At 46.0% G+C, this 14901-nt stretch overlaps 1 protein-coding gene across 1 annotated transcript in view; it reads right to left on the bottom strand.

Moving 5' to 3' along the window:
* ankrd29 (ankyrin repeat domain 29) overlaps positions 1 to 14554 on the bottom strand; it is an 87356-nt gene extending 72802 nt beyond the window's left edge. Inside the window, exons 1-2 of the mRNA XM_080194757.1 lie at positions 14506 to 14554; positions 11055 to 11180 (exon numbers count right to left, since the gene is read on the bottom strand). Of these exons, the coding sequence (XP_080050883.1) occupies positions 11055 to 11066 (12 nt within the window). The 5' untranslated portion in view covers positions 11067 to 11180; positions 14506 to 14554. The remainder of the gene's footprint in view (positions 1 to 11054; positions 11181 to 14505) is intronic.
* Positions 14555 to 14901: the final 347 nt, after the last annotated feature.

Raw genomic sequence — 14901 nt, 5'->3', positions numbered from 1 at the left:
ACAAAAATTTTCTAAATGCCCAAGATGAGGAATGAGGTGAGATTGGCAATAGGAAGCACAAGAGTGGAGAATAGTAAAATGTAGCTCAAGTTCGAGCACTGACTTCGGAGATACATATAGGAGGAAAAGATCACATGGTAGAAAGAATCTCCAGTAGTCCAAAGAGGTCTCAACAACAGAAAACAGGCTTCAGCCTGACAGGGTGACAGTGTAGCAGAGGAAATGGAAAGCCTTCTTGGCAAAAAGACGGGAGTGATTGAGGGCTGTTTGTAGCTACTATTAGAATAGAAAATAGATGATAAGAGAGCATTACAAAGCTGGAAAGAATTCAGGGTATATTTGGAGGTTGATGATGAGATCAACCTGCTCTATCACAGAGATGGATCTATATGGAAAAGGTCCTATCAGATGGGACCTAAATGGCTCAGGCTAGCTTGGTAACTAGAGGTTTTGAGGAATGCTTGGGGATAGAGAGTATGGTAAGGCCAGTATGGTGTACTGGCCTTCATTAATCGAGGGATTGAGTTTAGGAGTCGGGAGGTAATGCTGGAACTTTATAAGACCCTTGTCAGGCCTCATTTGGAGTATTGTGCGCAGTTCTGGTCGCCTCACTATAGGAAAGATGTAGAAGCTATTGAAAGGGTGCAGAGGAGATTTACAAGGATGTTGCCTGGACTGGGAGGCATGCCTTATGAAGTTAGGTTGAGGGAGCTGGGACTCTTTTCCCTGGAGAGACGAAGGTTGAGAGGCGACCTGATAGAAGTTTACAAAATGTTGAGAGGAATAGATAGGGTGGACTCTCAGAGGCTATTTCCCCGGGTTGAAATGGTCGCTATGAGAGGACACAGATTTAAGGTGCGGGGAGGGAGGTTCAGAAGTGATGTTAGGGGTAAGTTTTTCACTCAGAGGGTGGTGAGTGAATGGAATCGGCTGCCGTCAGTGGTGGTGGAGGCGAACTCGCTGGGGTCTTTTAAAAGACTTCTGGATGAGTATATGGGGTTTAATGAGATTGAGGGTTATAGATAGGTCTGTAGGTTGGTAGGTGATGATGTGATCGGCGCAACTTGTGGGCCGAAGGGCCTGTTTGTGCTGTAGTGTTCTATGTTCTATGATAGAGAGATCAGGTAGACTTAGCCACTCCGGCCAGAGTGTCACTCCCAAGTTGGCACTGCCCCCTGCCATCCTGGCAGTGTCAGGTACTTCCCACTGCCTTGGGAAAGCAGCCAACATAATTAAGGACTTGATGCACCCCAGACCTAGGGCAGAATTTTCCTGTTCTGTCCATCACAGGAATCGTAGCGAGCGAGACATAGACCTGTAAAGGTCCATTGATCTTTAACAGGATTTTCCGTCTTGGGCAAGCATGTCTGGAAAGTCCCACCCATACTCTCTTCCACCTTCTTTTGTCAAGAAAATGATACAAAAGTCTGCGATCATGTACCAACCGATTCAAGAACAGCTTCTTCCCTGCTTTTGACTTTTGAATGATCCTATCATATATTAAACTGATTTTCTCTACACCTTAGCTATGACTGTAACACTATATTCTGCACCTCTTCTTTCTTTCTCCCCTATGTGCTCTACGTATGGTATGCTTTGTCTGTATAGCGTGCATGAAACAATACTTTTCACTGTATACTAATACATGTGACACTAAATCAAAAAGACAAAAAAATTAAATCAAAGGGAGTGCCACCTCAAGGGGCAGGGCTTTTGTTGTCCCCATATTAGAGTCTCTCTCTTTTGGGTGGGAGTAAGACCACTAATGGGGCATTGTGAGAGTGAAGCCTCTGACTGGGGGCTTGTGGGGTGGGACCTCTGACTGGGGATAGGTGGGGGCTAGGCCTCTGACTGAGGGCTTGTGGGGGTGAGTGCTCTTCTGGGGGGTTGGTGGGGGTGAGACCTTTGTCATGGTTGGGGTGGAGGTAGGGTCACCCTCATGCCTGCATGGTGTGGGGATGACTCGAAAATTTAGTGGCGGAAAGGGATGTTGGCTCTCTGTAGTGAAGGGCTGGAATGCTCTCCTTGTCAGCAGGGGGGATAGCCATGTCCATGGGGGAGGAGAGAAGCACTCTGAGATCAGAGTGACCCGTAAAAACGATCTCTGTAAAGCTGGCTGACCAGCATGTTTCAACTGGGAGGTTTATTTTCAACCAAAGGTTGGTTGAATCCCACCTGGTTAGTGCTGCCAGGACAATGGCAAACACACCATTTTTCCTGCTGACAGCAGCACTTTGGAAAATTGCTTTTTTGGGGAAATCATGGCTGTGGTCTCACCAATATCCTGTCTGTCTGAAGGAAAACATATCTATTTACTTTTATGTTCAATAAAAAAGCGATCATAGAATCCCTACACTATCTATTCGGCACATCAAGCCTGTGCCACTAACAATTCCACCAAAGCCCTATCCCCATAACCCCCATATATTTATCCTGCTAGTTCCCCTGATACTGAGGGAGAAATTAGCACAGCCAACCCACGTAACCCACACATCTTTGGACTGTGGGAGGAATCCAGAGGAAACCTCGCAGACACAGGCAGAATGTGCAGACTCTGCAATGACAGTGACCTAAGCTGGGAATCGAACCTGGGTCTTTGGGCTGAGAGGCAGCAGTGCTAACCACTGTGTCACAGTGCCACCCAGAAAACTTCAGTGCTTGATGGCCTAATGGTATTATGGCTGGACTGCTAACCCAGAAACTCAACTAATATCCTGGGACCTAGGTTCGAATCCCGCAACAGCAATAGTGGAATTTGAATTCAATGAAAAGAAGAATCTACTGATGACCATTGTTAATTGTTGAGGAAAATGCCACCTGGTTCACCAATTCCCTTTAGAGAAGGAAATCTGCCATTCTTACTTGATCTGGCTACATGTGACTCCAGAGACACAACAATGTGGTTGACTCTCAAATGTCCTTGGGCAACTAGTGATGGGCAATAAATGCTGGCCAGCCAGCAACGCCCATGTCCCATAAATGAAATTTCTAAGAAATCCGCTGGTAATAAAGGATAGTGGTCCATTGGCCTTCTTGGTTACATGCTGTACCTGCATATCAAGATTGGTGGAAAGGCAAATTGTGCGGAGGGTGGGGAGAGTCTACAGAAGGATCTAGATAGGCTGGGCGAATGGGCCAGGAAATGGCAAATGGAATTTAATGTTGGCAAGTGCGAGGTGGTCCACTTTGGTAGGAATAATGGTAGGAAGGATTATTACTTACGTGGAGAAAAACTGCAGCAGGCGACGGTGCAGAGGGACCTCGGGGTCCTTGTGCATGAGTCGCAAAAACCCAGCTTGCAGGTGCAGCAGGTGGTCAGGAAGGCTAATGGGATGCTGGCCTTCATCGCGAGGGGGATTGAATATAAAAGTAGGGAGGTCTTGCTGCGGCTGTATAGGACATTGGTGAGGCCGCAGCTGGAGTACTGTGTGCAGTTTTGGGCGCCGTACTTACGCAAGGATATTTTAGCCTTGGAGGGAGTGCAGAGGAGGTTTACTAGGCTGATGCCAGAGTTGAGGGGGTTAAGCTATGAGGAGAGGCTGAATAGATTAGGCTTGTACTCGTTAGAGTTTAGAAGAGTGAGGGGAGATCTCATTGAGACGTATAAGATGATGAATGGGATGGATAGGATAGAGGTGGAGAGACTCTTCCCGCTCAGAAAGGACAGTAGGACTAGGGGGCATAGCCTCAAGATAAAGGGGGGGGCGGTTTAGAACAGAGTTGAGGAGGAACTTCTTCACTCAAAGGGTGGTGAATCTCTGGAATTCTCTGCCCGTTGAAGTGGTGGAGGCTGCCTCGCTAAATATTTTTAAGACGCGGGTTGATGGGTTTTTGATGAGAGAGGGGATTAAGGGTTATGGGGAGAGGGCGGGAATGTGGAACTGAGCCACAACAGATCAGCCATGATCTTATTGAATGGCGGGGCAGGCTCGAAGGGCTAGTTGGCCTACTCCTGCTCCTATTTCTTATGTTCTTATCAACTTTTTGTGACTAATGTACTGGAACACCTAGATCCCTCTGCACCTTGGTATTCTGCAGTCATTTTCTGTTTAATTAATACGCTGTTTAAGTAATTCTTCCTGCCAGTGATCAACTTCACATTTTCCACATTATACTCCATCTGTCAAATTTTTGACCACTACTGAACCTACCAATATCCATCAGCAAACTCCTTTTGTTCTCTTCATAACACATTTTCCTAACTATCTTTGTGTTTTCTGCAAGTTTAGTTACCACACCTTCACTCCTCTCACCTAGGTCATTGATGTAGAATCATAGAATCCCTACAATGCAGAAGAAGGTCATATGGCCCATTGAGTCTGCACCAACCACAATCCCACCCAGGCCCTATTCCAGTACCCTGCTAATCCCCTGACACTAGGGTCAACTTACTATGGTCATGGTAAATTTACTTTTACAATCAACCTAACCTGCATGTTTTTGGACTGTGGCACACCCAGAGAAAACCCATGTAAACATGGTGAGAATGTGCAAACTCCACATAGGCAGTGACACAAGGCTGGAATTGAACCCAGGTCCCTGGCACTGTGAGTCAGCATGTGAACCATTGTGCTGCCCAATGTAAATTGTAAAATGTTGAGACCCTGCATTGAACCCTGTGGCACTCCACTCGACACCTCCTGCCAATCAGACACAGACCCATTTATACTCATCTCTGTTTTTTGCCAGTCAAATGTCTACTCATGCTACTACATTACTCCCTTCACCATGAGCTTTTATTTTCCATAATATCCTTTGATGTGGCACTTTATCAAATGCCTTCTGGAAATCCAAGTGCAGTATGTCTATAGGCTTCCCTTTATTCGCAGTACATTGTACTCGCTCAAAGAACTTTAATAAATTGGTTAAATATGATATTCCTTCCACAAAACAATTCTGACTCTTCCCAATTAGCTCAAGTTTTTTCTAAGTGCCCAGCTACAACCTTTTTAATGGTCCTCCATTATCAACATTCTGCGAGTTACCAATGACCATAAACTGAACTGGACCAGCCATGTAAATACTGTGGCTACAAAACCACATTAGAGACGAGGAATCCTTTTTAAAATTTATTCCAGGGATGTGATCTTCGCTGGCTGGGCCATCATTTATTGCCAATCTCCAGTTTCCCTCGAACTGAATGGTTTGCTAGGCCATTTCAGAGAACATTTAGAACATAGAACACTACCGCACAAACAGGCCCTTCGGCCCACAAGTTGCACCGATCATATCCCTATTAACCAGGCCTATCTATAACCCTCAATCCCATTAAATCCCACGTACTCATCCAGAAGTCTCTTAAAAGACCCCAGCGAGTTCACCTCCACCACCACCGACGGCAGCCGATTCCACTCACTCACCACCCTCTGAGTGAAAAACTTACACCTGACAATTTAGAACATAAGAACAAAAGAAATAGGAGCAGGAGTAGGCCATCTAGCCCTCTGAGCCCGCCCCGCCACTCAACAAGATCATGGCTGATCTGAAGTGGTTCAGTTCCACATTCCCGCCCTCTCCCCATAACCCTTAATCCCCTTGCCTACCAAAAACCTATCTACCCGCGTCTTAAATATATTTAGCGAGGTAGCCTCCACCACTTCAACGGGAAGAGAATTCCAGAGATTCACCACCCTTTGAGTGAAGAAGTTCCTCCTCAACTCTGTTCTAAACTGCACCCCCCCTTATCTTGAGGCTGTGCCCTCTAGTCCTGCTGTCCTTTCTGAGCGGGAAGAACCTCTCCACCTCTACCCTATCCATCCCTTTCATCATCTTATATGTCTCAATGAGATCTCCCCTCATCCTTCTAAACTCTAATGAGTACAAGCCCAGTCTATTCAGCCTGTCCTCATAGCTCAACCCCCTCAACTCCGGTATCAGCCTAGTGAACCTCCTCTGCACTCCCTCCAAGGCCAAAATATCCTTGCGCAGGTGCGGCGACCAAAACTGCACACAGTACTCCAGCTGCAGCCTCACCAGTGCCCTGTACAGTTGCAGCAAGACCTCCCTACTTTTATATTCAATCCCCCTTGCTATGAAGGCCAGCATCCCATTTGCCTTCCTGACCACCTGCTGCACCTGTGGGCTGGGTTTTTGCGACTCATGCACAAGGACCCCCCAGTCCCTCTGCACCGTAGCATGCTGCAGCTTTTCGCCCTGTAGTAGTAGTCCTTTCTACCATTACTCCTACCAAAGTGGATAACCTCACACTTGCCAACATTGTATTCCATCTGCCAGGTCCTCGCCCACTCGCTCAGCCTATCTAGATCCCTCTGCAGACTTTCCACACCCTCTGCACAATTTGCTGTTCCACTTATCTTTGTGTCATCAGCAAATTTCGACACCTTACACTCGGCTCCCTCCTCCAGATCATCTATATAAACGGTAAATAGCTGAGGCCCCAGCACCAATCCCTGGGGCACTCCACTAGTCACCAATCGCCAATCCGAATAGCACCCATTGACACCTACTCTCTGCCTCCTATTTGACAGCCAATCCCCTATCCACGCTAACACCTTACCCCCAACTCCATGTCCCCTAACCTTCTATAACAACCTTTTGTGCGACACCTTATCAAACGCCTTCTGAAAATCAAGAAACACCACATCCACTGATTCCCCTCTATCCACCGCACTAGACACATCCTCATAGAATTTCAATAAACCCATCAGGCACGACTTCCCCTTAATGAAACCATGCTGCGTCTGCTTTATCAAACAAGAGTCAGCCAATTTGCTGTGGCTCTGGAGTCACATATAGGTAGGCCATACCAGGTAAATAATGGTGGCAAATTTAAGAACATAAGAACATAAGAAATAGGAACAGGAGTAGGCCATCTAGCCCCTCGAGCCTGTCCCACCATTCAATAAGATCATGGCTGATCTGAAGTGGCTCAGTTCCACTTTCCCTCTTTCTCCCCATAATCCTTAATTCCCTTGCCTACCAAAAACCTATCTACCTGTGTCTTAAATATATTTAGCGAGGTAGCCTCCACCACTTCAACGGGCAGAGAATTCCAGAGATTCACCACCCTTTGACTGAAGAAGTTCCTCCTCAACTCCATTCTAAACTGTTCCTCCCCTTATCTTGAGGCTGTGCCCTCTAGTCCTGCTGTCCTTTCTGAGCGGGAAGAATCTCTCCACCTCTACCCTATCCATCCCCTTCATTATCTTATACGTCTCTATAAGATCCCCCGTCATCCTTCTAAACTCCAACGAGACACAGATTTAAGGTGCGGGGAGGAAAGTACAGAAGTGATGTTAGGGGTAAGTTTTTCACTCAGAGGGTGGTGAGTGAATGGAATCGGCTGCCGTCAGTGGTGGTGGAGGCGAACTCGCTGGGGTCTTTTAAAAGACTTCTGGATGAGTATATGGGGTTTTATGGGATTGGGGGTTATAGATAGGTCTATAGATTGGTAGGTGTTGATGTGATCGGCGCAACTCGTGGGCCGAAGGGCCTGTTTGTGCTGTAGTGTTCTATGTTCTATGAGCACAGACCCAGTCTATTCAGCCTCTCTTCATAGTCCAACCCCATCTCCGGTATCAGCCTAGTGAACCTCCTCTGCACTCCCTCCAAGGCCAAGATATCCTTGCGCAAGTGCGGCGACCAAAACTGCACACAGTACTCCAGCTGTGGCCTCACCAGTGCCTTATACAGTTGCAGCAAGACCTCCCTGCTTTTATATTCTGTCCCCCTCGCTATAAAGGCCAGCATCCCATTCGCCTTCTTGATCACCTGCTGCACCTGCAGACTGGGTTTTTGCGACTCATGCACAAGGATCCCCAGGTCCCTCTGCACCATAGCATGCTGCAGCTTTTCACCCTTTAAATAGTAATCCCTCCTACTATTATCCCTGCCAAAGTGGATAACCTCACACTTGCTAACATTATAATCCATCTGCCAGGTCCTCACCCACTCGCTCAGCCTATCTAGATCCCTCTGCAGACTTTCCACACCCTCTGCACAATTTGCTTTTCCACTTATCTTAGTGTCATCAGCAAATTTCGTCACCCCACACTCAGCCCCCTCCTCCAGATCATCTATATAAATCGTAAATAGCTGAGGCCCCAGCACCAATCCCACTCCATTAGTCACCACCCACCAATCAGAATAGCACCCATTGATACCAACTCTCTGCCTCCTATTAGACAACCAATCCTCTATCCACGCTAACACCTTACCCCCAACTCCATGCCCCCTAACCTTCTGAAGCAACCTTTTGTGCGGCACCTTATCAGATTTCCTTCCCTAAAGGACATTAGTGAATCAGTTGGATTTTTACAACAATTGACAGTTGTTTCATGGTCATCATTAAACTTTTAATTTCAGATTTTTTTAATTGAATTCCCCAGAGCATTACAGTGGGTCTTCGATTTACTAGGCCTATGGCAATACCACCAACTCCTCCCTGCCCCCCTTCAGCGAATGACTCATTTCCTGACTCTCCAGAGCATTAGTACAAGGCATTAGTCATGACTGTCATGGAATATTCTCCACTTGCCTGAATGGGTGCAGCTCCAATAACATTCAAGAAGCTCAACACCATCTAAGAAAAAGCAGCCTGTTTTATCAGCACCCATCCATCAGCTTAAATATTAACTCCCTCTACGCCCAACGCGCAATGGCAACAATGCATACCATAGAGTCATAGAGGATTACAGCATGGAAACAGGCCCTTGGGCCCAACTCGTCCATGCCACCTTTGTTTTACCAACTAAGCTAGTCCCAATTGCCCGCATTTGGCACATATCCCTCTATGCCCATTTTACCCATGTAACTGTTTAAACACTTTTTAAGACAAAATTGTGCCCACTTCTACTACTACTTCTGGCAGCTTGTTCCAGACATTTTGTTCACCACCCTCTGTGCGACAAAATTGTCCCTTTGGATCCTTTTGTATCTCTCCCCTCTCACCTTAAACCTTTGCTGTCTAGTGTTGTCAGACTTTTTACTAGTTTAAGACTCCCCTACCTTTGGGAAAAGATGTTGACTATCTAGCTGATCTATGCCCCTCATTATTTTATAGACATCCATAAGATCACCCCTAAACCTCCTATGCTCCAGGGAAAAAGTCTCAGCCCATCCATCCTCTCCTTATAACTCAAGCCATCAAGCCCTGGTAGCATCCTGGTGAATCTTTTCTGCACTCTTTCTAGTTTAATAATACCATCTACAAGATGCACTAAATAACTCAACAAGGCAGCATCTCCAAACCCACAACCATTACCATGTAAAAGGACAATGGCAGTAGATATATGGGAATACCATTACCTGGAGGTTCCCCTCTAAGTCACTCACCATCCTGACATTTCCTTCACTATTGTTAGGTCAAATTCATGGAACTTCCTACCTAACCACAGGGACTGCAGTGGTTCAAGAAGGCAGCTCGCCATCTTATCAAGGGCTTAGTTCTCTAATTATATGGTTCACAAGAGTCCTAATTCAGCATGGTTCAGACTGTTCCAATGGTTGAGCCCCCATCAGAACTGAAGCTCCTCCACGAAGGAACCCTTGCTAGACTCTGTCTTTCTGGGCTCTGGCAATCACGTGAACAGATGTCATATCCGTGGTGCTTTTTTTTCTTTTAAGTTACCCGTAGTTGTAAAAACCTCTCTTATTGTATGCTTGTGTGTGTATTTGAAGTTGCGCTCATCCCTGGGTTTGAATGTGTGAATAAACTATACTTTTAATTTAACCTTAAGGAGAGTTTATAAAATCACATCACAAACAGAGAGTTTGGGGGAACACACCACAATCTACTTAAAAAAATTAAAACATCTCTGCTTACGGACAGACAGCATGCAAATAAAGAAGTTTTCCTGTACATAACAACAGTCTATTCTACCTTGGTGAAGATAGATGGAAAGTGCTCATTTAGTACCTCAGCCATGTCTTTGCCCCCATATGTAAATCTTCTTTTGGTCTTTAATCAGTTCTGTTTTTTTAGTCATTTCTTTACTACTTTTGTGCCAAAAGAAGGTGTTTGTATTCTGTATTTTTTTTTTACTTCTGCTCTGCAGTTAGCCTGGTTCTCCTTTGTGTTTTCAAACTGACACCAGTCATAAGTATCCTGCTTCATTTTATTCTATCTCTTTTACCATCAGCTTTGAAAAGGGAATTGGATAAATACTTGCAGAGTAAAATACTGAAGACCTCTGCAGAATGAACTGGAGAGAGAGGGGCTGGGGAGAGTGGTGACCAACTGGACAGATCGTTGTACATTGGATGGCTGAAATGCTGCCAGTTTCCACATCTATTAGTTATCTGGATCCATGCAGGATGAATTCTAACCTCCTATGATGGGTCAGTCACTCCACAGTACAAGTCAGGTCAATCTACACTTACACTCCAAAATCTGCCACAAATGCTGGAATTATTTCTAATCTTTTATTGCTGAATGTGTCATTTCGGAGCTACCTCATCATAAATTCCTAACCATCATCCCTTCGAAAAGGTCCACCGCATAAAACTGCTGCATGGAAACAGGCCATTCAGCCCAACTGGTCCGTGCCGGTGTTTATGTTTCAGAAGCGCCTCCTCCCAAATAATTTCAGATCACCATATCATCTTAATTTTCGGTTCCTTTCTGCCTCGTGTACCATGAAGCTTATCCTCGAATCCTTATGATTATCCACACAACTGCAGGCACATTGCAAAGATAAGGGAGAGCGGAAAACATATCTATACTGCTTCCAATCTTCTACCTTATCACCAAATAATTACAAGACGGTATACAGGTTTTCCCCTGGTATCTGCAATGAGTGCAAGTGTCCCTGGAGACACATGAATGTAAACCGGCTATTCTCTCCATTCAGTGATACTTGGGAGAAAATGGCACATTCTTGAGAAATCTTGACGTTTTGCTTTATCGATTATAACGGAAAATGCACAACAAACGGTTGCAGACAATTAGAAGGTTTCACAATATGTCGGCATTTACTCTGATTCCATTTTATACAGGATCCGATCTATTTTTAACGGGGTTTCAAGTCATGCATTTGTTAGTTCCCTGCTCTGCAATGATGCACGGGATGCTGTGAATCAAATAATATCATTACCTTAAAAGACATCCTGATGTAATTTCCCAGGAAGTGATATTAAGGCAGAGGTGAGCTGAGGCGTGTGGTTGTTTTCCTCCTTTCACAGGATTTAGGAACGGTTATCAGGGTTGCAGTGGTTCAGTCCTGCAAAATATCCGGCACCAACATCCCTAATTAATATTAAACTGGCTGCTCAATGATCAGTCCTACCCTGCGCACACTTCTTTTCCGTAGATCTGCGCGACACTCTCCAAACTGTCGCTCAATCAACTATAAAATCCCACAGCACAGGATATTGTAAATGCGAGAGAGCTATCCAGCTATCCTCACTCCCCTAGGACGTTGCAGTTTCCCTTGTGCGGGTATTTCAGTGGCCTCAGCAATTCTGGAGCTTGGGGCCCACCAGGCAACTGAAGGCATGGTCCCCAGAGGTGGACCAATTAAAATCGGAATGCTCAGGAAGTCAGAACCCAGAGAACTCAGACAAGCTTGTGGGGCTGGGGAAGATGCAGGGAGAGTGAGCTTGCAACCATGGAGAGGCTTGAAAACAAGGATGAAGATTTTAAAATTAACATTTTGCCAGACTGAGGGGTGATTTTACCATTGCAGCCTGCCAGTCGATGGGCAGGGTGAGCTGGTAAGATCACAAGCGAGCCGAGAAATCACGTTCCGGCCTGATTTCTCACCTCTCGCAATCTTACTGGCACCAAATATCTGGTTGACTAATTTTTAGGATGCCTGGCTGAGCGCCAAGGCAGATGAAATATAGGGATATGCTGACAGAAACAACTTGAAACGGTTCTATGGAGCCCTCAACACTCTCTATGGACCTCAATCTCTCAGGAGCTCCCCCCTCCTGAGTACAGATGGTACAACTCTCATTACAGAGAAGGCTCAGATCCTGCAGAGATGGGCTGAACACTTTGAAGCCGTCCTCAACCGACCGTCATCTATTAACGATGAGGCAATAGACAGGATTCCCCAGGTTGATATCAACAGTGCCATGGATGACCAACTGGTAGTAGCCGAAGTCACGAATGCTGTCAGCCAGCTATCCAGTGGCAAAGCACCAGGGGCAGATGCCATACCCGCAGAGATCTATAAAGTTGCTGGTCCTGCACTTATCGAAAAGCTCACCGAGTTGTTCCAGTCCTTTTGGAAGCAAGGATCCATTCCTCAGAAACTTAAAGATACTTACATCGTACACCTCTACAAGAGGAAGGGCAATTGGCAAGTATGCAACAACCACCAAGGAATCTCGCTGCTCTCCATCACAGGAAAAACCCTCGCAAGAGTCCTGCTAAATCGTCTGGTCACTCATCTGGAGCTGGGCCTGCTTCCAGAGTCACAGTGTGGCTTCCACAAAGGTCATGGGACTATTGACATGATTTTTGCTATGCGCCAACTTCAAGAGAAGTGTCAGGAGCAGAATCATGAGCTCTACACAACCTTTGTTGACCTCACAAAAGCCTTCTATACTGTTAGCCGACAAGGCCTGTGGAGGATCATGTCAAAGTTCGGCAGCCCCCCCAAATTCATTCAGATGGTACGCCAGTTCCATGATGGCACGATGGCCAGAGTACTGGGTGGCGGAGAATCCTCTGAGGCATTCCCAGTCACCAATGGTGTCAAACAGGGCTGTGTGCTCGCACCCACACTGTTCAGCATGATGTTTACTGCCATGCTGAATGACGCCTTCCAGGACGGTGTTGCTGAATCAGCCTCAAGTACAGAGTGGATGGGAAACTTTTCAACCTGAGGAGACTTCAAGCTATTACCAAAGTGAAAGAGACTGTTCTGAGAGATTTCCTCTTTGCCGATGACTGCGTCCTGTATGCTGGCTCAGAGCCAGAGATGCAAGTCAGTATGGACAAATTTTCCACGCCTTGTGACAACTTTGGACTCACCATCAACATTAAAAAGACCGAAGTCATGCACCAGCTTGCTCCTCATGCACCGTACACAGAACCCATTATCACAATCAAAGGGCAGAAACTACAGGCAGTGGACCAGTTCACTTATCTTGGCAGCACCCTCTCCCAAGCAGTGACTATTGATGCAGAAGTTAACTGCAGAATAGGAAAGGCAAGTTCTGCTTTTGGTAGACTGCGCTCCACTGTATGGGAATGTCGAGGAATCAGCCCAGCAACAAAACTACAGCGCCGTGGTACTCACTACCTTTCTGTATGCCTGTGAAACATGGTCTGTGTATCGAAGGCATGCAAGACAGCTCAATCATTTCTACATGATTTGTCTTTGCAGAATATTAGCATCCGATGGCAGGACAAAGTACCAGACACTGAAGTTCTCTCTAGAGCAAGTCTACCATTAGTCCACACACTGCTGATGAGAGCGCAGACCCGGTGGGCAAGTCATGTCATCCGTATGTCAGATGAGTGCATACCCAAGCAGCTCCATTTTGGGGAACTCTCTGCTGGAAGACGCTCGCATGGAGGGCAGAAGAAACGTTTCAAAGACACACTCAAAGCCTCCCTGAAGTCGCTTGACATTGACACAACCACCTGGGAAACGCTGGCACAAAATCACCCTACCTGGCACTACCTCATCCACAAGGGCTGTCAAGCTTACGAAGCAAGGTGTATTGCTGAAGCACAACTTAAGCGCGAGCTGTGCAAGTCCACAGCCACCAGCGCAACAACTACAGTGTCTACACAAGCCTGTCCAATATGTGCCAGGACATTCCGTGCCCGAATTGGCCTGATCAGTCATCTTTGGACACACCGCAACCAGCCTCAAAATGACTAATGGTGTCGTGGTCCTCATCGATGACGATGGACGAACAACAACACACCTCCCCATCAAGCTGTACCCTAGATCTGACTTGTATCCGCTCTGCTCCTCTCCTGCCTACCATCCAGCCAGCCTAATCTGTCTGACTCTGATTTAAAATATTTAAATCATGGCCTGTTCTTTAATTCGCCAGGACTTTCAGGAAACGCATTCTTCCATACTCAACAACCTCAATTTCATCCTTTCCCACCGCAGGCTTGAGGTGCAAAATGAATACAGAATCACAGAGTACTACAGTGTAGATGAGGCCCTTCGATCCGTGGACTTTGCACTGACGTATAAAAGGCCCTGACTTGCCCACCTAATCCCACTCGCCAGCACTTGGCCCATAGCCTTGAATGTTATGCTGTGCCAAATGCTCATTCAGGTACTTTTTAAAGGATGTGAGGCATTCCGCCTCCACCACCTGCCCAGGCAGCGCATTCCAGACCGTCATCACCTAATGAGTAAATACGATTTTCCTCAAATCCCCCTAAACTTCCCACCCCTCACTTCTAACTTGTGTACCCTCGTAACTGATCCTTCAACCGAGAGGAACAGCTGCTCCCTATCCACTTTGTCCATGTCCCGCATAATCTTGTGCCTCTCAATCAGGTCGCCCCTGAGTCTTCTCTGCTCCAGAGAAAACAACCCAAGCCTATCCAATCTCTCTTCATACCTTAAATGTTCCATCCCATGGCCTACTCCTGCTTCTAGTTTATATATTCATCTCCATATCTCAGTAAGTAGAAAGGATTTGTTTTTCTCCGACTATTTCTCCTGTAGGGGGCAATATTGGCATGTATTAAATGATAGTTTAGCTCCTCTGAGGAGGTCTGCTTAGGAAATAATTTAGGAAATGATTAACAGGGGCTGGTGGGTATGTTCCTTTCTGAAGATGGAAAATTCAAGGACATTTAAATCCATAACTTTTAATTAAAAGTTTACCTGCAGTTTAAAGATTAGCACCTCATGATAATAAAATTGATAATCAGTAGCTTTGGACAAATCAGCACCGATTAAAGTTAATTTCTTCCCTTCCCTCTTTTTTTCCCTTTCTCTATTCTTTTACTTC

The sequence above is a fragment of the Carcharhinus amblyrhynchos genome, chromosome 8 (genome assembly GCF_965287045.1).
Source record: "Carcharhinus amblyrhynchos chromosome 8, sCarAmb.v2.hapA, whole genome shotgun sequence".
Taxonomy (NCBI): Eukaryota; Metazoa; Chordata; class Chondrichthyes; order Carcharhiniformes; family Carcharhinidae; genus Carcharhinus; species Carcharhinus amblyrhynchos.
Note: the sequence above shows the minus strand (reverse complement) of the source record. Positions and strands in the feature narration are given on the sequence as shown.